Here is a 22,699-nt window from a genome sequence, read left to right on the forward strand (position 1 = left end):
TGTTTACGAGATGTTGAATGCAGTTTTTAGCTGCATTGCTGCCGCCCTTCCGGCCTGCACAGGTCAGCTTTATTGAACAGCAATTGAGGTGCTGTTGCTCCCGTACGATAATTGACGCATTTATTGCTTGAAGTGATATATTTACTCCACCGAAGGCAAAGAGGCAACGCACTCTAAGATAATGATAGTATAGTGTTTTTTAACAGCAATGGTTAGTTGACCGGTTGGTTCTAGCAAACTAATTAATTGTGAAATTCGTTATCTTTAAAATATAAATGAAAAATTACTCGGTTTACGATGCGGATGTTTGAATAAACCTTTTTTTCATACTGGTGTTGAGCACAAATGATATTTTGAAAGAATATGTTACCATTGGTCGCAAATCTAACTGGTAAGCTTCATTTCTGCATCGCAAGACAACAAAGAAAATGATGATATTATTTAAACATCTGCCACGGCCACTGACAACAGGTGCATGCGAACCGACCTGCCATTCAGGCATGCGTGTCGATAGCGAGCATAAACATACAACTGAGAGTGAAGAACCGAACCCAGCACAAAAGCAGCAAAAGAAAGCGAGAAAAACTGTAGGAAAAGGAGAATTGAAAAGAAAAACGGAAGATTAATTGCCATCAAATTTTGGCTTGCTCGCATAATTTTGCCATAATCGTTTCGCCATTTTTTTTTTCCTCGAGTGCCAGCATTCAGGTCACAGCATCTCTCATCCTAAAGTGGTTGGAATATGTTGAGCAAGAAATAGAGCCAAACGCTTCTGTGTCGTGCACCTGCCAGGAACGATTACCGTCATACTGTAGGGAATGATGCGAGAAGCATGGAATATGTATATATGTATAATGCTTTGGGATTCATTCATGAAAACAATCGTTGCTATTGCGGGTATTGAGGTTGTAGAAAAAATATTGTTTGGTAAATTGTTGTAAAAATTGTCCCCTCACTTGTTTTGTAGTTATGTTATTTTTATCTTGGTTCATCCATCGTTGAAATCCATCTTTTTTAAATCAGTTGCTTGCCACCACCTAGACATATGCTTGCAAATTGTTTTCTGTTTTTCGCAAGAACGTGCGTCAAAACATTTCTTAGAAGATTCGAAACGTGAGAAGGTGCTATCGGGCACAGTTCGCTGCAAGTCACGTTTGAGTTTATTAGAGCTCTTTATTTGCCGGTATCGGCGTTGGTTGACAAGAATCTGGTGTCGACAAAGTTTTGCGTTCTGTCTCTTTTTTTTTATTGAAATATGTCGAGTGACGGGCTGTACTTTGCTTTATTTTTCTTTCTCATTTAACAAATTGGTGGTGCGGCTGCGGCTGGCTTAACGTTAGAACAGTGAAATCTGTTTCCGCAGGCTCAATTTATGAGTGAGAAAAACTTTTTGAGTATGAACGAGTATAATTAATGAGAGAAAATTAAACAGATGCTCTATCGTCCCATGACGATAAACGAGTAATATGTTTGAGAAGAGCAGCATATCAACCAGCTAGAAACGATATTTTTGCTCCTATAACATTCTTTTTATTTGCTTCACGGTTTTCCTTTTTTTCTTGAAGTGCAATTGTATAAAACCTCATGTTCAGATTTTTTTAACGATTTAAAAAATAAAAGTTCGGTTACTCAAAGCAGCGGTTGCGAAAGCATGAACTCGTGTGCACCTTCCCACGGACAACGTTGTAAGACGCCTAAGTGGTTGGATCGAAACTGTTGTAATCCTTGCCCTTCGGGAGAAAGCGTAGGAGCGATAACCTCACACGATAAGGGGGAAGGGATTTGCCCAAGCAACCGTGCCAGATCGGGCGGAGATTACGTTTCCTCCGCAATACCGATTCCAGGCGGTGCAATGTCCTTGAGGCCGCCGCTCAATAGAAGCCACAATGACACGCTGATGTACTACGGTTGCATCTTTGGTGCCTGCCCGTGCTCAGCTCTAGTTTGCAATTCCACTCGTGTACGCTACACACGAACTGGCTGTGCGAAAAGGTGCTATTCCTTAACTCTCGTCTGATGGCTTCCCATTTCATGGAGCATGGGAAGAAGTTCTTCCGGTTCGTAGAAATGCGGGAAAGGGAGCAGAAATGCCAGAAATCGCACTTGTACTCGTTTTAAAACCAAGTTACAGGTTCGTTCCCGTTGGCGGATATTCCGACTTGGTTTCCTGCGTTCACTAATATAGAACCCGAAACGCTCACGTATATCAGCGTCACGTACGAAGTGAAAATATTTCGATGTTTCTATGTTCTGGAATTCCAGAATGGGCAAATGGAATACGATTGCCATCACGTGTGCCGTTTCGTTTTGCTCCCATCGGTTGTTCCGGTTTGCACATGCCACTGCCGGATGCAGTTGACATTTTAAGTGGTTCTTTTTGTCACTATGAAAAGGACACTTTTGATCTTTCTATTAATTGAGAGATGTTTGTTAAAACTTTATAAATGGTTTGTTGAATAATAAGAAGTATGTTATGTGGAGGGTGAATATTCCAATTTCGTTTACGCCGTGGAAAACTAAGAGAGCTAAAACGGCAAATTTATTCATTTAATCAATACGTGGATTGAATTGCGTTCATAGGAAAGCATGACCTTACGATTTACAATGACAATTACCGCTTTTGCCGTATTACAAGCGTGTGTAATTAAAATGTTGTTAAAAATGTTGCATTGCATTTTTCAATGTTGCTTTTCAACGATTCGAGGTATATAATCATTTTTTTAGTATGGCTCTTTTCTCATTTGCTTTAAATTTATTTTTTTTCTAATGACCATTGTTACAAACTACAAATAGTTGTTTATTTGTACCATGCTTTTATTTTATTTTAATTTATTTCTTCTCATCGTTTAAACACCACTTAGTACAGAGAGAGACCAAAGAGATGCTCTATGATACGCTGTGAATATACAGATTTTATTAGTTTTTAATACGCTTCATTGCTTCTGCGTCGTAAATCATAACACACATTAGCCTGCCGGGTCAGGACAGATTGAAATAGAACGCTAACCGCTTGGTAATATATTAAAATTAGCTTAAATCCTTCCATTTGATGAAGAACGTGAGCTGTAAAGTTTTATGGTTTTGCTTCTCAATTCGCAACATGCTAGGATCGTAAAATTTTCGCTCATTTTTCTGCATATTTATGACATTTTATTGGACTTGGAAAACTCCGCTGCGTGTTTGCCAGCGAGGGAAGAAGCCGATGCGTCCAATGAAATCTGGCCCTTCGTGCTTGCCCAGTCTGCCAGGATTGTGGGGGTGGGATGGTCAGCCGGCTAAATGTAATTGAATGTTTACCATTTCATCAGTCGACCCCCCTGTCCGGGTTGCTGATGTAAAGAGTGCTCCCGTGTCACGACGAGCGTGCTGTCTGTATGTGCACGAGGGGGTCTTCACGTTCGGCAAACATCCTCTAACCGCCCATCACCCACCATTCTTTGATGTTGTGCGGTTCGGTGACAGTAGGGACGAAATGACGTTCTGTGCAGGTTCAGGGCGCGGTGCTGACTTTGTGCACATGCTGCTTCCTACCTTGTGGTTTCCGTGCAAATACCGATCGATGCTCCTCGCTCTCACGTTTACGTTTATACCAACACATTCGCATCCAAAATAGTTGTGGTGGTTTGTATGTGCCCTTTGGGTCATCCTTCAAAAAGCGCTCTAAATGGGTGGCATTGGTTTTTCATAACCATATATAAATATTTAGAAAAATAAAACCACATGTAGCTGAGCCGAGGGAGAACGGAGTGGAAGAACGACGCGGTACGTCGCCGGCACTAAAACTGATTACACATGCAGAGGCAAGCTTCTTCCCTTTCTTCCGCTTATAGCATCCAACTGGCGATGCCGCACTATTTAATATGGCTGATACGTTTCAATCTACTGCCGAGGCACGTGGATTTAATGTTCAGGATCGCAAGGTCATTATCCTACCACGGTAAAGTTTGTTCACCACTCGAAACGACCGTAATTGCATTTGAACTTTGAACATGTGTGGATATCGATCCCGGGAAAGCACCCCTTAGTGTTCAATTAATAGCTGAATGTACCGCTAAAAGTTGGCGGTAATATAGAGAAATTGATTGAAATTAAAAAAAAAAAACAAAACATTCCCTTTTCATTGTTTCTGTCGCTGTTGGTACGATAATTGCGGTCATTACGACCTTGTATCAAGGACCTTTCAAAGGTGTTCTTATCGATAGCGGAAAGACTGCATTGATAAAACTCGATTGTACAATGGCTGCTTACGCAAAGAAAATTAGCGCCAGGATGAAGTATTGTGATTGTTATCGTGTAATTACTATCATTCGGGTCGAGTCGTCACGGCGTGAAAACAACGACCAAAACCAGATACCGTCTACCAAAGGGCGCTACACGTTCTTAGACTTGCGCTGTGTCGATCCGATAACTTTCTACCTCGGTGTTCGTGGTGTGGGCCGGCCTTTGTTGTTACCCTTTTTTACTCAATTCAGTCTTTCTACACCTGGTTATCCTTGTTCAATAACAAAAAAATGGGAACAAATTCATCCATGTATCGATCGATCGTGTCCGTAGCTTGTATTCGGAGCGCTTATATTGATTTGGTTTTATGTTTGTGTTTTTTTTTCCTCAACGGTTGGTCGATCCGTTTTGTCCGGCTAATATTTTTCCGAGCACCTTCTCACCCTCTCTTTGCGGATTTTCCTTTTCATCACTCGGTCAAATTTCCACCAAATGGCTGTCGACGGCTCTTATTTATCGGCTCGGTTCAATGATTCGTGTCCCGGCGCTCAATGATGGTGGCGGGCAGCGCGTGTATGTGCAACGTGTATGTGCGTTCGTTGGTGTATTTATTTCATGGTGCTTTTCTCGCTTTCTCCGCGCCTGGGTGAATGTGTGTAAGCGAACTAGGATGCGTTGTTAGGTGGCCAATGGAGACCGATGGAGTTCAGGGGTTGATGGAAGCCTTTGAGGGCGAGCTTCAGTTTCTCATTTGTTTCTACTAATTGAGTTGCTGACAACTCTCAAGTTGCTTAATTGTTTTGGTTAACTGTTCTGTTGTTTTTTGTTGGTACATATGTGTGTCCGTGTGTTGCTATATCAATGGCTAATTGGTTCGGCGAAAGCTTTTGTAACCATTGAGAGATTGATTTTTTTTTTCATTTCTATTCAGAGGTTTATCTCGATAAATCACCTCGGTGTGAATTCAACTATGGGTGAAAAGATTAATGTGTTGAGAGTTATACTAAATTTTGCCACGTGTGATTTATTTTGTAAAATCTGGTTTGCGTTATTTAGTGCTTTTTATGTTGTTATTTGCCTGAAATTTACACAAATAATTGTTTGTATTGTGTTCTTATCAGACGTAATTTAACCTTGCGTGGACGTTTTATTTGTCGATCGATGTTTCCCAAAACGTTTTAGTAATAGTTCTTTTTTGTATGGTTTGTACGATTGCAACGTACACCACAAGGTACGCCAAGGTTCGCCTTTCACGTTTGTTCAATACACTAATTAGACTTCCAATTAATTAAAATTCAATTTGCCACCCAAAGCCGCAACACAACAGCACGCAGCGGTCCATCTAAAGTGCACGTTTTTCCACTCAAAGAGAGATTCCGAAGTTTGTGGAAGAAATAAGTCGATGCAAGGAACTCGGGAAAATTTTGCAACAAAAGCGCCACCGATCGATCTTGAAAGCGCTTTTTGCGGTTGCGGACAGGAAGAAACGATGAAATAATAAATTCTTTCCCAATAAAGCCGGTAGAAAAACGTGCTTTTCTTCGTTGTACCGTACAGCGTGCGGATAGCACCGAATGAGAGGACGGAATGAGAACCCACTTGGAAATTTGACCTGGTTGCAGGTGGAGAATACGAAAAAAGAAGCTTTCTGATATAAAAAAAGCTAGATCCTGCAACGATACTGGTACCTTTTCCATTGCGCTGTGTGCCGGCCTTTGAGAAGATTGCATTTCCAGAGCCATTGTGCTAATGCTGCTACACATTTTGTGTGGCTTTTTGTATTTTTATTCATTTTCTTTTCGCATACTAAATTTTTATGACTATACCGGTAAGCTAGATATTTTGGTCGGAACTGCACGATGCAAGTGCATTTATCGTGCGTTCGGAGTACTGCCTGCAATAGTACGAATATACCGACACAAAGTCAGATACTTCGTTTTATATATTTGTTCATCGAAACTATGTTTTTCTCTTCTGTATGTTGCAAAAATTCTGATTTTGCTTTGTTTTTAAACTTTATACGTAATGTTTTGAGCAATAGAAGTATGTTTGGAAATTAAAAAGAAATATTTCGCGAAATTGATTCTAATTAAGTACGAGGGAAATAAATTAAATGTAAGGGATAGATAAATGAGTAAAATTGACCTATTTATGGTAAGTTTATTTATTTTTTCTGTCTGACAGTTTACCATCAAGTAGCAATATGAATAATTAGTAGCTTCCTGGAGGGTTCAGCGTGTACTAACAGCCTCACAAACAATCGTTCTCTGTGTTTGTCAATAGCAGACATACGCTTCTTTGCAAGCTGTTAGCAGATAAGATAAATAAACTCCATCTATGGTTGTGCCCTGTTTGAGCAGCCCGTGAATGCATGTCGATCATCCGTGATCGATCAAATCGGGCGTGAATATGATAGCTTTCGCTTCATAAAGATTGTAAGGGGTTTTGATTACAATGAGCAGAAATGTGACCGATGAAATAGAGCGTTTGAATTTTGATTCCAATAATTTTCAACCTATTATCTCGTTCGTATGGGTTTATACTTCCTTAATATTCGCTAAATCGCATAAACTATGCCGCTGAACATTTATTGCTTCCTCTCCAAAGCCGCTTTTGTACGCCAAACATTACGGACATTTTCCTCTCGCCAAACAAAACCTTTGTGAATGAAAAGCTTCCGCGCTTTTCTGTTAGATTCTTTCTCGAGAACACCAGGCACGTAAGCTTCACAACCCAACGGGGGGTCATCCTTGTCGATTGCTTTTATGGTTTCGTTGGACCGCCCCTTAGCGCCGTGTCTAGATACTTTCTTGTAGACGAGAGAATGCGCACAGCAACAACAAAAAATAAGCGTGGAAGCAACAGAACTTCTCCTCGAACGTGATACTCTCCCTTCTGGGGAAGCTTTTGGGGTGACCGACATCCTTCCCGTTGGGTCCTTGTGCGCGTTATCATCTGTGCGTTGCCTTGCCCTCTGGTAGAATTACTGCCCACTCACTCGACCGGACTTCAAAATGAGCCCACCCGCTCGGTACCCACGGAGAGGCGTTTTATCGTTTCTATTTTATATGCCTACACGGTAGGTCTCGGTGCGGTACGTCCTTACGAGTGGTTTTTTTTTCTACCTCTTCCACCCACTTTGAACATTTCACTCAAATATCACTTGCATTCCCCGGTCGCTCGCTCCTTTCAACTCCCGGAAGTCGTAAAGCAAGCGCCACTCGTTCGTTCGTGCTCAGGTTTCCCCTTATTATGCGCGCCTCTACTCTCGCTTCCGGTTTGCATAAACTCGACATTTCCTTCGATGCTCCGCCGCCTGCGAGTGGAATCGTTGGCGCAGTATCGTTTTATGAGCGCGAATGTTGGGTTCATTTTTTTTTCACTTCTTTTCTTCCATTCTCGCTCCCATGGGCTTCTGTTCAACGTTGGCCAACATACGGACGCAATCAGAGGCCTATGTTGGCCGCCCTCATCTCGTCATTCGGCGGACACACATTTCCGTGCTGTTCCATAAATCAATGCATTCTTTGTCCCCTGCCCACGTGAGGTGCGCAATTCGATCCCGGGATTCGGAAAAAGGACACGCGCCCTACGATTGAGAGGGAGCCACTAGAGTGCGATCCGGTTCGCTCCCACGTTGTGCGAGCTATTTTCGTTGTTCTGGGGGGTCTCTTGCTTATCGTAACAGGGAAAAGCTGCACACGAGACCACCCACAGCAGTGGCACCTTCTCGGAAGAAATGGTAGGAAAAATTGATTTCAGTATAAATCACATGTTGTCGAATGCTGCGGAGAGAAGAATGTCCGGTGGGGGAACTTGCAGGATAGTAGTGTGCGTATTGTGTGTGATCGTGTTGTGCTTTTGGGTCGCCCACGACACCCGGCGTCTGGAAAGATTTATATCTCGATTCACGCTCATTTAGCGCAAAACATACATCGAACCGTGCGATATATGTGTTGTGTTATTTTAGCGATTTTATTTCAGCGTCTCTCAGGAGTAAGTTGTATTTTGAAAATTTTAGTACTGTTTCATGTTGGTTGGAAAGGCTGGTTGCTGCACCCGGCTAGTGATGCGAAAGCGGCACATGGTGATATCGAAATACATCACGTTTCGGTGGCAAAACATATCAATCCATTTACGTCCGATTTTCCTACCATCGATCTGATTGAAATATGCACCACTGGCAAGCGGGGTGGGCCAGTGGAACGCTGCGAGTTACGCGAGAGGCACCTTTTCCGATGGGAATTCCGACCATGCGGGTTTTGATTTTTCTTTTCTCGATCGATCAGCCGACAAACGAAAAGAGACGAGAGAGAGAGAACGGAGGGTGTAAGCTTTTCGCTTTATTGGAAAGGTTTTTCCCGGCCATTGCGGGTGTGTAAGCGCCGATTCGTTGGGCAACATGCCCACACATAGAGCAGTGAGCTTTGATCGCGGTGTGGGCTTCTCTTGCATGTTTCGTGAGTTTACCTAATGTTGGCAGCAGCACAAGCTATGTGTCAGAAAAGTGTGAGCAAACGAGAGGTTCCGGCGCAGCTGGGAGAACGAATAAAAAAATGCAGTGTCAATGTCATTAACATTGCGACCGCGGAGGGTTTTCCGAAACGGTGAGCGAAGGACTGATGGGACTGGTGCGATGTAGAACCATTGACGGTAAGAAATGGATAATAGACGAGGCCTTGGTCTCGGGAACCATTGTTTGGTCGTTAGGTTGCGGAACGGAAGCGCCCGACGAACTTTCACGGCGTTTAATGTTATGCCTTACTTTGCATACATCGTAGGCATGTGATGGCGCACGAACCTTGCTGAATGCCGTGTAAAAAAAGCGGCATCCCTAAGTTGCACCATGGCCAGAGTTATACCACCATGCTTATTTCTCATGCACACGAATCATGGAAATAGTAGGGATAACGTGAACGCTCCTCCCACGGTCCTTTATTGAAGGCGGCAGGAGAGTTTGTTTTATTATCCGATTCTCATCAATTTTGAATCTGCGTTTCATCGGTCTCTGAAGCAAAAAGCTTCTTTTCAACATTTTTTTCTCTCTCTTCGCTGTGATAGCTGCTCGTGACGATGGCATGTAAAGAACTTTTGGCGGAGGTTGAGAAAGACCAATATGTTTAACTAAGCATGGAAAGGTGGAAAGAGTCAACCAAGGCTTCGACCGGACGGAAATAGATTCAAATTCATCGTAAACATGCAAACATGCAACCCTCTTTCGGAGCGATTTTTTTTGTTACTGTTACTCTGTGAAGAATTAACGTAATTAACAACATAATGCTTCGGAAACTCCATCGTTTTCTGACGAATAAGTTAGATTAAAATTAATGTAATATTAAACGATGCTTTGAACTCATCGTCAACTATGCAATGCATTTTGAATACAATAGAATGAAACGCCTATTTTTGAAAGTATGTTTAAATGAATACAAAAGAATGTACCATCTATTTTGAATGTATGTTGTGCAAGGTTATTCACTCTCATTTAATGTTCAATAGCGTCATACTACAGATGTTTGCAGGACATTCGCACTGGCATGAAAGCAATATATTGAAATCGTACATTAATTACTATCCTCATACGGGTCAGTGCGCTGTTATTTGTCTTCATGCGTACATCCATGAGTTTATCCTTGTCAGCGCCGCAGTTGCGCAGGCTTCCGGAAGCCGTTCCTTTCCCCACGATGTCACGTAAAAAGCCGCAGGATAGCATCGCGCCAAAGCGGTAAAACACTCGGATTAATGCGAAAGCTTAGTTGCGTCGCTGTGCTGTTTTGTGTGGGGGAAAGAGAAACTTCCGCTCACGGCTATACTGCTGGTTGTACTGCTGACAATGATGGTGTTATTGTGTGTTGCTGCAAGGCGTTTTCCGGCGGCCGGTGGCGAAGGATTCTACTACAGGCTTCATAGAAATAGGATCTAACATCTGCCGCAAATAAGCCTTCTTTCAGCTCGCTTTGACGCTACGACGGTTAGCACAAGTCAGCGAGTGCATTCGGGATCGGTTTCCGGTGCGCTTCAAGTGCATTAAATGCGCTCGAGTTTGCGGCACATAAAAGCATCATATTTAGCGTGCGACTACAATAAGACTGTATGGCATTATTTGGTACTTTCAGTATATGGCGTTAGCTACGTCAATAGAGACGTAAACGATTATAATAAGTGTGTTTAATGTATGGTTATTATGCATTTAAATATAATAAAAAATATTTGAAATTAATTAACAGTAGGAAAATTTGTATTTATACTGTTGAACACTAGCTAATTCTATTAAACTATTTCTATTAAAACTATTATATATCATTGGCTAGATAATGCTTTGGAAATTGTAATCGTTATCGTAGTAATTGTGGCTTCCAACTACAGCTAAGTGCATAACTGTTATTATATGCTATCTTTCGTTTCGAAACGATTTCTCACCGCGCTTTATGTTTCCGGTTCCGCCGTTTATTATAAAAAAATCCCACGAGGTCGTCGCGCTTATGCTAAAAAACGATGAGTAAAAACCACATAAAGATTTCTTTTTCAAATTCCGTTTTACTTTGTCTTCTAGTGCTATTCTCTCTAGTGCATTCAAAATCGGAATCATTTTAAAATGTCTGTTGTTTATTGATTGAATGGAGAGAAGAAGCAGCAAGAGTGGCACCTGTTGATGTTCGGTGTATTTTTTCTCTTAAATCTTCTTCCGGATGCATGCGTTCCAAATAAATATGCATTTAACTTAAACAAATATTAAAGAAGCTTCTTTTCAATGTCATGTTCGTCAAAATTCAATGTCAGCATCGTTAAACTATTCTTCGTGCTTCTTTAAAAACATGATCCAATAATAAGAAAACTCGATTGACAATGTTTTCCCTTTCGTAGCATTCAATTATAGCGAATCGCAGCTGTATTTGCGGCTTACGGTTTGTAATATGCATACGCCAGCATCGCGTTTTGCTTTGGCCGCGGTTTGTTTCAACACCCTTTCGGGACGGTGTCATTTCCACTTGAGCGTTTCCGGTCGACCGGGATTATTTACGCTGCCATACTTCATTGCAACCAACTTCCACAGGCCGTTTTGGTTCTGGGCTGGTAGTTGTGGTATAACAAATGGGGATGGCAGGTGAGTGAATAGGGCACTGGCACTGATAAGAGGGTTTACGTCCTCGCCACCTCCCAGTAGCCATTTCATAGTGCTCGAACCGATTGCGTACACGCCTTAGTAACATTGGCCAGTGACGCAGAGACAGAGTGGAATTGCACGATGTTCCCGAACGTCACTACGTTAAAATGGATGGTCAGAAGGACATAGAGAAAGAAAGGAAGAATATAAAATACAAACGTGAAACGCTACAAAGGCTACACGCAGGACGAAGTCCTGGCGTCAGGGCTAGGACAAGTTAAACGCGATAATCGTTTAATGAAATAAAGCGAGCGATAATGATAAAAATTTAATTGATTTCATTGCATTGATTATTCATAGCGGTTGTTTGTGTGTGCATGTTGTATGCCCCGCCGCTTCCTTGGTGTTTCCGTTCGCGGGCACTTCAATGGGGCGCCAGGTGGCGAACGGAAGTAGCGGCGCTTCTTCTTTTTGGCGTTGAGCAGCGAGCGTTGCTGCCATTTATTATGGAGCAAGTTATGAGATGTGGAAAATGGGAATCGCGAAGCGGATACGACGTTGATGTTAACGATTGTGGCTGCCATGAATAATCGATGGCATAGTATCGCCAACATATACGTTTCAGCTACGACGACGGTTCGTTAATGATATTTAGCTATGGTTGTTATCAAAAGGTGATTTTATGATATTCATAACAATACATCCATGGAACAGGAATACGGACGGATATCTTTGGATTTTCTTGATCAAAATTTAGATTAAAATCAATTGAATATCATCGCTATTCATATGAACGTGATGCTGATGCGCGTGCCTTATGAGACATTTTAACTCATTGATATCTTTCTTTTCTTTTCCACAGCAAAGTCCATCCGACATTGACATGCACATCCTACAGAAGCTCGGTAGCTTCGAGGCAGCCATGAAGCACATCCTGGAACCGTCCACGTCGCATCATGTGATCGGTATCGCACCCAGCCCGTCGACACCCTTGCGCCCTACTAGCACGATGCCCAGCCTGGTCGCCGGCAGCCACCATCGGTCGCTTCCACCAAAAACCATTAGCAATAGTAGTAGTACCATTAGCAATAGTAATGCCAACTTCGTCAAGCCGGCCGACAATCGGTCCATCTACAATGGGCGACCATCGTCTTCGTCATCCTCGGCGAGTGTGGGACGGAGCAACGTACCGGGACACTATTCGTCCTCGTCCGGCTCGTTCAACAAACATGAGGTAAGTTCGCCCGTAATCCGTTGCGAATCGATGTGAATTTTCATTCTTTTTGCGAGGAGAGTCAAAAGGAAATAGGGCAAATATTGTTGATTGGTATAATAATTTAATGATATTGATTGCAAAAGTTGCACGGAATTTAAAGTATTTTTCTTAGAACAACACAATAGAATTTATATCAATCGCTTGCTCCGCTTCATTTTTTTTAAATGACATGCTTTTAGTAAAAGAACCTGTTATGTGAACGATTAGTGGCTGCTCTTGTAAAATACAATATAACAAACTGATTTTGTAAAAAAGTATCCTTTGATGAGCTTTTAAATGAGCCACAGGATTGTGAAAAAGATCAATTCAATTACCCAACAAACAAACAAAAATTCGAAGTTTAAACTCCACTATCCGATCGTGTTCTGATCCATCGAAGCCATCGCAATTTCCCTTACTATGCCCTCTTGCATGCCGAATGTGTTTCATTTGATGTTTTTTAATCGTTGTTTCATTTCAACCGTGTTTCAACCAGGTGCATGGACTCTCATCGAAAGGACCACCCTCCATTCCGACCTCGTTGATGAACGGCCGGGCGTCGTCGGGCGGAATTGGGAGTAGCAGTAGCGGAGGCGCTGGCGGCACCGGACCATCCGCCGGCGGTGATAAGTTACCCTCGCAAATGCCTAACGGCCGACTGCCCCAGGTTGCAAACGCAAAAATGCCTAGAGTAGTTAGTTTTTCTTTTTTTATGTCCATTATTTTACTCACACGAATGCCTACCCACTACCAGCACTTTTTCAGTGACGCTCGATGCATGCCGAGATTCGTTCGATATGCAACCACACCAAATGTCCTTTTTTTGATTGATATTCCTTTCCCTTTAAATAGAAAACTAACTCCCGCTAATACACCATGTGAAAACAGCTCGAGTACACAAGATTCTTATGACATTCCATTGAAAACCTCTGGTATAGCCTTTCGAACTCTATCGTGGGATAGCAAATCCCACACATTTATTTGTAAATTTGTTACGTTCAGATATCGATTTCCCAGCTGCCATTAGCTGCATAGAAATCAATCATATCCGGTCATACATTCATCTTCGTTCGAGCAGCTTTTCTTATCATGTTAACTCGTGCGGAATCATCCGAATAAACGGTGCGATCGTGTTGTTTGCACCAATTGCATAGCGTGTCAGTTTTAGGATCATTAGCTCTCTCCCAAGGATGTTTGTTTGTCGTTAGGATGTTTATTGCGTAGCATCATTATTTGCTCTCTCTGCACTGCCAAGCATGCTAGCCTAATGAAGTTATACTCTTCAAGGTAGTTTTCCTTTCATTTTGTTTTGTTTTTTTTTTTATCTCTTTGGATGTTGTGTGTTAGCCTGCACTGTTTTATCTTCTTAGCAAATCCTGAACGACCTATGCTAAATTTTCTAACATGTTTTTGCATTTCTTTTTTTTACATTCGTTGCATGTTGATTTGTCGAATTTCGTGCTATCATTGTGCTTGCATCATCGCCATCATCATCATGACAATTTACACCGGCGCCATCACAAACACACACACGCACACAACCACTGCAACATCGTAAACCAAATGAACGCAACAACAACAACAAAAAAAACGCTCAGAACTCAAGTGATATTTCAACTCCGCTCAAACAGGGCAGCAACGTGGAGAAGATACTGAACGAGATGAAGACCAACATTATGACGCCGCTGACGGAGATCGGGGCCACGCCACGCAAGGAGCTGGAATCCAAGTTCAACTTCAACAACCCGAACGCGAACCAACGGCACGTTTATGCCTCCCTGCCGGGTATGCTGGGGTCACTGAAGCCCATGTCGGCCCCGAGTAGCGTTGGTGCGGGCGTGGGTGCTGCGAAATCGTCCCGTAAGTACAACGGTGCGCGAATGTTTCATCACGCCAGGGGTGTCCTGTCCGTGGGTAGGGTGCGGATGGGCAGAGTTTGGGCTCGCGATGGCTCTGACCCACGTGCCTGGCAGTTATCGGCGTAGTAATTGAGTTTATGGCCAGTTGCTTGTGATGGCGCTTGCACCACCTGGTCTCTATGTCAGAGCCACGACTCGAGTGCTTTTGTTCTAGTTTTCGCCTACTATACCTGGAGCGTTATCGTCTTTTTTTCACTTCATAATGAATGGAAAGCATTCGTGAAGATAGTTGTTTATGCGTTCAATGTTTGTAGAATGACGATGAAATTTTAATGTGGCTACAATGCACATTATGACATTATTGAAACGTTGTTCTACACCTCGGCATTGGATTGCTTTAAATTCAGTTTTTAATGAAACATTATGTTTTCCCATAATAATTATTTTTGCTCTGAAAGCTAAGGTTGGTGTTGGCTTACCTACCACCATGCCATACCGTATTGTCTACGAACTCGCGCCTGTGGGTACGTTTTTTCGATCGAATATTGAGGTCCTTGTGACACGGCACTCCAACCGGTGCTTTTCGGAACGTCCTGCCGTTCGTTGCTTTACGACCCTTTGGATAATATCACACCAACACTTATTTAGAGAGCAGCCTTTTTCACGAGGAGCGAGTGTGTCCCCAGTGTCGTACTTTGTCGTGGTCGTCATCGTTGAATTATTGATTACAAATTTTTAATCGATATCTTTCTTTCTTACCATCCCCTACCCGTCGCCTGCTCATCCCATCCTGCCAATGGGACCGATGTGTGTCATGCCCGCTGGATTATGTTGACCGCTTTTGCAACTGTGACTCCGAACGCGCGGCGATGATGGATCTGATTCGTGTGCCTGTCACTTCACCGTTGTCTTTGGAAACGTGACCGTCGGTGTTCTATCATCGTACCATTTATCGACACACCACGCGTGTTGGTGCAGTTTCCGGGTTGGCGATGCTTCCGCTAGGGTAAGTATCCCCCATACGTCCTTTGTGAGGCTGTGGAAAGAGAGGAAGTAACCATTTTCACTTTGCCCATTTCAGCCCGAACATTGAGGATGACAATCACAACAATGGCTCGGACAGTGACGATGGCAGGGACGCTGAGTCCAAGAAACGCAATTCTAGTGATACCTCATCGAACGACAGCGCAGACGAATCGTCGAGCGAGGATTCCAACATCGGCAACAAGGTGGGAGGAAACCTTGCCCCGGCCGGAGGTCCAATTGGTGCAGAACTGAGTGCAACCGCCAGCGGACCTAGTGCAACTGGCAGCGTGGCACCCGGTGGAACTGGCGTGACCGGTACTGGCGGTGCCAGCGGTAGTAACAGTCCCGTGAGACGACCCATGGATTGGTCGTTGCTAAACTTCTTCCAACCACCCAGCAACAACAGCAGCAGCAGCAGCAGTAATCAACAAGTGCCAACAAGTGAAAGTGCCCCTCATGGCGCGACCGGAGACCGAACCGGAGCGCATCATCACCACCAGCATCATCCCAATCTGGCGCATCATGCGCATGAAGAGAACTCGGTGGCGTCACCGTTGCGGCCACTTCGATTAAGTGGCGTTAGCGAGGGTCTGATTTCTTCCCCCATCGGGGATGGGCGGTCCGCGTCGGGGACATCAATAAAAAACGAACCTCTACCGCCGCTGGATGACGATCACCTGTCGAATGCGAGCAGTACCGCGAGCAACGGCGAGTTGGGTTCGACCACCGGTGGAGTATCTTTATCCGGTGGCAACGCCACCCTATCGACGTCATCTTCGTACGTGAAACAGGAACCGTACCCCAGCGAAAACAGTGCCTCATCACCACCCGGTATCAAGAGTGAGCTGAAGGATGACGGCGCAGACCGGTTGTCGCTCTCCAGTCCGGCGAAAAGCCCGGAACTGCAGCAACAATACGGGAGCCATCACCAGCAGCAGCACCTGTTTAATGATAACGCCGTCGAACAGGAGGATGTGATAAGTGCCCTACAGGAAGCCAAAGAGTTCAGTCTGATCAAGCCCATCTCGGGCATGTCGGATTCCGAGTCCGACGATGTCGACGCAGTTGGAGAAGACCGCGAGCAGCAGCACCGTGTGAACTTGCATCACGTGAACGCGCGTCTTTCGCACCAGCAGGATGGCGATTCGGTGGCCACCGGGAACGGTGTGACGGCCGCTAACGCAAAGAAGAAGAAACGGAAACGTAAGCTCATTGCCGGTTCTGGAAACGAGCGTGAACCGCGGGACAGCTCGACAAGCAGTAGCGAGGACGACCGGTACGGCGTAACGCGAAGAAGTCGATCGCAATCGTTCGAGAAGGACAAAACGCACCTGAAAGCGAGGGGTCGAGTGCGCAAAGGACACGGAAACAGTAATACTCACGGTGGTGGTGGTACGACGAGCGCCGCGTCCAGTGCACGCTACTCCGACGCGGATTCGGTTGCGAGTGGCAGTGGACGTCGATCGAGCAAAACGTCTTCACATGGGTCTACTCCGACGAAGAAGATTGGTGCTTCCGGTATGACCTCCATTGCGTACCCGGGGATAGGTGATGTTGGAACGGCAGGCATTATGAGCCCACCGATAAGTATACCTTCCGTGGATGGGATCATACCGTCGAAGAAGCCGGCATCGCGCAAGTCGCGCTCGTCGAAGGTGCGTAGCCACCCAACTGTACTCTCGACGGAGAGTAGCTCATCTGGGTCTGGTTCGTCCTCGAACGAGGAAGCGGCAGGAGCCTCTTCGGCGGAATCGGCAGATTCGGATTTTGCTAACGAAAGCGCTATTCCCGTGCCGACCGAGATCGATCCCGTGGTTCCGATGGTAAAGACAAAGAAGCAAAAGGCGAAGAAAAAGGCTGAAAAAGCGGCAGCATGTTCGAGTAACGTGTTGCCAAACAAAGGTGGTGCTGCCGGAGTGTCGACTGGTGGCGAAATGCCAATCAAAAACGGACCCAGCGGTGGGGGTAGCAGTCGGAGCAGTAACAACTATCACCCGCACAATCTGTCCTCCGACAGCAACGATGAGTGAGTTTCGCTTTTATGTGTTATCCTTTTAGCGATTGCTTTTCATAGCTACGGTTAATGTGACATTTTATTTTGCGCTTTTCAGAAGACCTTCCATAATTTCACCTCCATTTCCAAGTAATGGTGGTAGGACGACGGAAGCATCGTCGTCGGCTGTTCACTCCAAGAAAGGTCGTAAACAATCCACTGCGTCCATTAGCCAGACCTCTGTCGACGAGGAAGAACCCCGGGTTCCCACCGGCACCAACGGAAACAAAAACGCCGATGATGACGACGATGACGATGACGATCGGTCGGATAGTAACAGCGACAGTGATAGTGATGCCCCTGCCAAAAAGGAGAAGGTTCGTAGCAAGCCGAATCCCTCGGATCATGGTCCTGTGGCCAGGGAACTAATTATAATCGTATGTTTTTTTTTTCTCTCCATTCTCGAAACGCAGAAGCAGAATAAAAACAAGAAAGCGGCCCTCTTTGCACGGGTGTTTATAACCACGTCCACCGCAAGCGGCGGCAAGGGAAAAGGCGGAAAGGGAAAGGGTGGTAAAGGTAAGGGTCAAGTGTATATTGATCACGTGGACGAGCTGCATATGGCAAAAAGTAACGGCTCAACGGGGACCCCGAATGCCAGTAATCTGGCCGCAGAGCAACGACGATCCGCGCAACAACATCTCACTGTGCCGGGGCTCGTGGGTACGCCTCCTAGGTCAGCTTCTTCGACCACGGGAGATGGTCGGCCAAGTAGCAGAGGCACGACCGTAGCGGCCGTGTCTCCGTCGCTGGAAAAAGTGATCTACCCTGCCCAAACCAGTGGTGCCTTATGTAACAACAATTATTCGCTCTTCTGTCGGATCGACTTGAGTCGATTGTTGAAGATTCCACCGCCACCATCGCAGAACCGTACGCTGCTGGGGCTGCGACCGCACGACAACTTAAGCGCCCACCGTAGTGCCTCGTCCGGGCGTCAGAAGAGCAAAAGTCCGTACGATCAGCTGCATGGCAGTGGCAAACGGCGTCGAAACTCGGCTGGGCAGCAGGAGCAGCAACAGCAGCAAGATCGAAGTGGTAGCTCGGTGCACAGCTCTTCCTCGACACCGAGGTTGTTGGACGAAAGGCCGCTGTACGGTGTGCCCGCTGCCGGTCGGCTCCTTTTGGATGAACCATCATTGGCTCTGGAAAATGGAGGTGTTGTAATGACCGGTCGACATCGCAGCAATTCTAACAACAGTGATCACAGTGTCGCAGCTCAGAAGGCACGTGACTACCGCGCTGGGCTGGATGGAGTGTACGGAAACAATTCTCCTTCGATGTTACATCGACACCATCAGCTTGGTGCGTATTCGAATCATCACCACCATCTTGCCAGCCAACATCAGGATCCCAGTGCAAAGGGCATCGCGAGCGGGAAATATGAAGAAAAACTGCTGACGAAAACGGAAAAGCTCAGCTACGGCGAGCAGCGGCTTAAAGAGGACAAGACTTCTTCTTTACTGTATGGTGGCAATACCGGGGTTGGCGGAAAATATCCCAACTACAGCGGTGTAATCAAGCAGGAAGGCATTCCGGCGACGGGACAGTCGCTTATCAAGCAAGAGTGCAATAGGGACGAGTTGCTAGCAGACAGTAAGCAGATTAGCAAGATCGTGGGAACCACGACATCGAATGGAACGGCAAGCGAGCTAGAATCGGCTTCAGGTGGAACGGGACGAATGCGCAAACGCTCCATCAGCTCCGGCAGCAACAACACGTTTAAAGAGAAACGCCGGAAAAAAGACAAATCATCCGCAAACGCACAGGTGAACTTCTCGGGGTGCTGTGTGCCGATAAAGAAAACGTTGCTATTTACCGCTCGTTTGTTTGTTTTTTTATTTTTCTGTCTTTTAGACTGACCAAATGGATCAACTTCCTCCAACAAACCATGATCGGTTAGACGACAGTCAATCGGTCACTGGAATACCGGCTGCATCCACCATTGACAGAACTTCCCTCGGACAGCAGCACCCGGTTGCATTGCACCATAACAGCACGTTACACCATAGCCAGCAGAATCTGGTAGCATCGGGAGCCACAGTTGGGCCAAGTGGTGCAATACTCTCGGACGGTGGTGCTGGTCTACCTATTGAGGTACCGGTGCAAATCAAGAAGGTGTACGTGTCGTACTTTGAGCGCGACGATGAAGTGCCAGAGATCCGCGACCAGAGTCGGTTTCTATCGGAAGCCAAACGGTTGAAGCACGCCGCCGACCGGGAGGGTGACCATCTGGCACAAGCAATGCTGTACCTGGAAGCCGTTCTGTTTTTCCTGCTCACGGGCGACACGATGGAACGGGATCCGATCACCGAAAAAGCTGCCTTCACGATGTACAAAGATACGCTTTGTTTGATTAAGTGAGTGTGTAATTTGGCTGAGTAGAAAATTGACAGTCAAAAGGACAGCATACTGTTTAAAAAAAGGAAATATTCCTTTTCAGTTGAATCACACGTCCTTAATGCATTTTTATCTTGTTCTTTTTAGGTTCATTTCATCCAAATTTCGTAGTCAGCTGCAGAACCAAACGGTTCAGGGAAGTATCCACACGAAGGTGGCCATTCTGAGGTATGTGTGTCTGCAAGTTATGTTGTTTCAAGCTTAATATAACGTATGTTTTCTATTTATTATAGTTTGCGCTGTCAGTCGTTGATTTATTTGAAACTGTACAAAATGCGCCGTCTGGATATGAAGGAAACCGGCAAGACGATCGGCGAGTTCAATCACAAAACCAGCACGGTGCCTGCAGAGCTGGCCAATGGAAATACTCCGTCGCCGCTTTCGCCGACATCGGTTGGATCACAGGTAACCTATATGACCATATATCCGTTTTCAGCTAGCGATTGTAACATGATTTTGATTTAATATGATTTCTATATTTATTTTCTCTTCATATAGAGTTCCGGTTATAGTTCCGGACAAAACAATCAGGTCGGGTCGATGGCTCCTATGAATTCGTCTCCTGCCCAATGCATTATCATGCCTATTAATGTAAGCAAATATACCATTACTACGTCGCAAGAATAGAATGGTTAATTTAGAATCTTAAATATATTGCTTTACCCTCTGTTCACGGGCTACGATCAGTTACGAATATGTAATGAAATATTTTCGATCGCTCATTTTTGCAGGTCCATGCCGCGTACCAAAAGCAAACTACTTTGTTTACCCATCTTTCCACTTGTCTCGATCTTTGGGAACAAGCGGACAGCTTAGTGTCACGGGGGAACCACATCGGTAAGCATAGCTCGGCGGTCCATGTTCCTTCGTATGTGCTGACATCGATGTCGTTTTAGAATTTTTCATCGACCTAGATCACGAAAACGGTCCAATGACGTTGCATAGTTCACTGTACAACGTCGTAAAGTATGTGCAAGCTGGTATTCAGAAGCTTCGACGCATGTAACATTGGGCTTTGCTGGTGGAACCGGTGCCGAAGCAGCTAGAACCGTTCTAGCCAGTTAGCTAACCACTTTTGACAATAATGTGCAACGAGGAGGACAGAAACTGGTATTGGTGTCGACGGAAATGAAAAATGTGAAAGAGGAAGAGTGAATGTTCCTTATTATTCGAGTTCTTTCTCCCCAGCACCATTCCACTGGCGCTATTCCTTTTTCCCTCGTCATCTATACATCATGGGAAATAATGGACCAGCATGTTCTTGCGCTGCACGCCAAGAGCGACTAACTAAAAGCAATGGACATGAAGCACATTCAAAGCAGTATCCCATAAACATGCATACGATATGTAGAGTGCTTAACTACTAAATGGTGCTCCTGACGCTAGAGAAGCGTCCTTTGGATGCAGTGGAAAGTAATTAAAGTGAACCTCTTGCAATGATTCAATCAAATAACCGAACACATGGGAACATAGGACGATCGAGAAGCAAGCAGCATGCGCAAACGGAACGTCTGAAAACAATCAACAACGGAGGTAGCATTGGTAGTGTTATCATTCGGATCATTGTTCAAACGATATTGCTGAACTCTTTACTCGTCAACTCATCAACTCCACAATCGTAGAGAAAAATATAATGTACTACAAGGACCATCTCTTTTCTGTCATATGCAGTAATCCTGGAATTTGAATTATATCGAAACTACGGCAACAGAATCTGCATCAATGTTGTTTAATTTAGAATTTATTATGTATTTTTGCCATCATTCAAATCCACGAATGTTTGCTATAGTTCAAGATGTTGCGGCTAAACGAGAAACCGAACTCATAACGCCATTGATGCGTAACAACAACCAATTGAAGATTAGTGATAGATCTTGCGTAATTTATAAAATACGAAAAACGACTTTAAGTTCACTGCTCAAAGAGTATTTTATGCTTTTGTTAACAAGCGGAACTTGAAATAGAAATAGTTCCTAGCAAAATCCGTGCTGCGTAATTTCTACTGTATGGCAAAGCCTATCGCGGATACAGCTTAGAATTCACATTCACGTTCACTTCTAGAAATTGGAAAAGTATCTCGATACGCTGATAAACCTACCCTCTTAAATGCCCTACATTCTGTTTATAAATTATGCTTTTGCTGCAGATAAAGGGACCTAGAACTTGGATAGGTAAGCGGATGATTATCCTAGGAATGAACACATGCTTGCTTTTCTTTGAAATCATGCAAAAAAATTAAAGCTAAGGCTATTTTATATGTTGTTTTTACCGTTTTTAAATTTTACATGCTTAATGCTCACGTATCACAAGTACACACAAAGACTTAACAAAGAGGCATAAGGCGAAGGGCAAGACTATAAGAAAAAATTGACTTTATTGAAAAGGCATCGAGTCAGACAGCAGAGATAACAAAACACACACACGTTAAGTAAATTTAGCTTAATTTATTGACTCGGAGTTTTGTGCAAAAGAAGCAGCAGTAGCAAAAACAGTGAAAGCAACGATGGTGGTTTACATCAAAGATAAGTTAGTTAAATTTTAGTCAATTGCACCGTTACGATTTCTCCCAGACCGTTACGAATTCCTAGCTTTCCTCTCGGAGCGAGGAAATCTGATGGTTTTAGATCGTTCGTTCGTCAGCAATATTAGCTAGTTTATTGCCGTGGAGGTGCAATTATAATGCGCACCGTACAATAGCCCATACGCTATGTGTCACGTTTTATTTTTCTAGAGCGCTTTTGTACTATTAATCATTTATATACACACTTTTTACTCTTCTCATC

At 44.5% G+C, this 22,699-nt stretch overlaps 1 protein-coding gene across 1 annotated transcript in view; it reads left to right on the forward strand.

Moving 5' to 3' along the window:
* LOC128725613 (AF4/FMR2 family member lilli) overlaps positions 1-21,061 on the forward strand; it is a 60,939-nt gene extending 39,878 nt beyond the window's left edge. The window contains exons 3-15 of the mRNA XM_053819370.1: positions 12,189-12,560; positions 13,078-13,275; positions 14,180-14,441; positions 15,419-15,446; positions 15,522-17,492; positions 17,578-17,836; positions 17,933-19,285; positions 19,374-19,876; positions 20,004-20,084; positions 20,150-20,321; positions 20,415-20,507; positions 20,648-20,753; positions 20,813-21,061. Coding sequence (XP_053675345.1) covers positions 12,189-12,560; positions 13,078-13,275; positions 14,180-14,441; positions 15,419-15,446; positions 15,522-17,492; positions 17,578-17,836; positions 17,933-19,285; positions 19,374-19,876; positions 20,004-20,084; positions 20,150-20,321; positions 20,415-20,507; positions 20,648-20,753; positions 20,813-20,922 — 5,508 coding nt within the window. The 3' untranslated portion in view covers positions 20,923-21,061. The remainder of the gene's footprint in view (positions 1-12,188; positions 12,561-13,077; positions 13,276-14,179; positions 14,442-15,418; positions 15,447-15,521; positions 17,493-17,577; positions 17,837-17,932; positions 19,286-19,373; positions 19,877-20,003; positions 20,085-20,149; positions 20,322-20,414; positions 20,508-20,647; positions 20,754-20,812) is intronic.
* The last annotated feature ends 1,638 nt before the right edge of the window (positions 21,062-22,699 follow it).

Source organism: Anopheles nili, chromosome 3, assembly GCF_943737925.1.
Source record: "Anopheles nili chromosome 3, idAnoNiliSN_F5_01, whole genome shotgun sequence".
In the NCBI taxonomy this organism is placed as follows: Eukaryota; Metazoa; Arthropoda; class Insecta; order Diptera; family Culicidae; genus Anopheles; species Anopheles nili.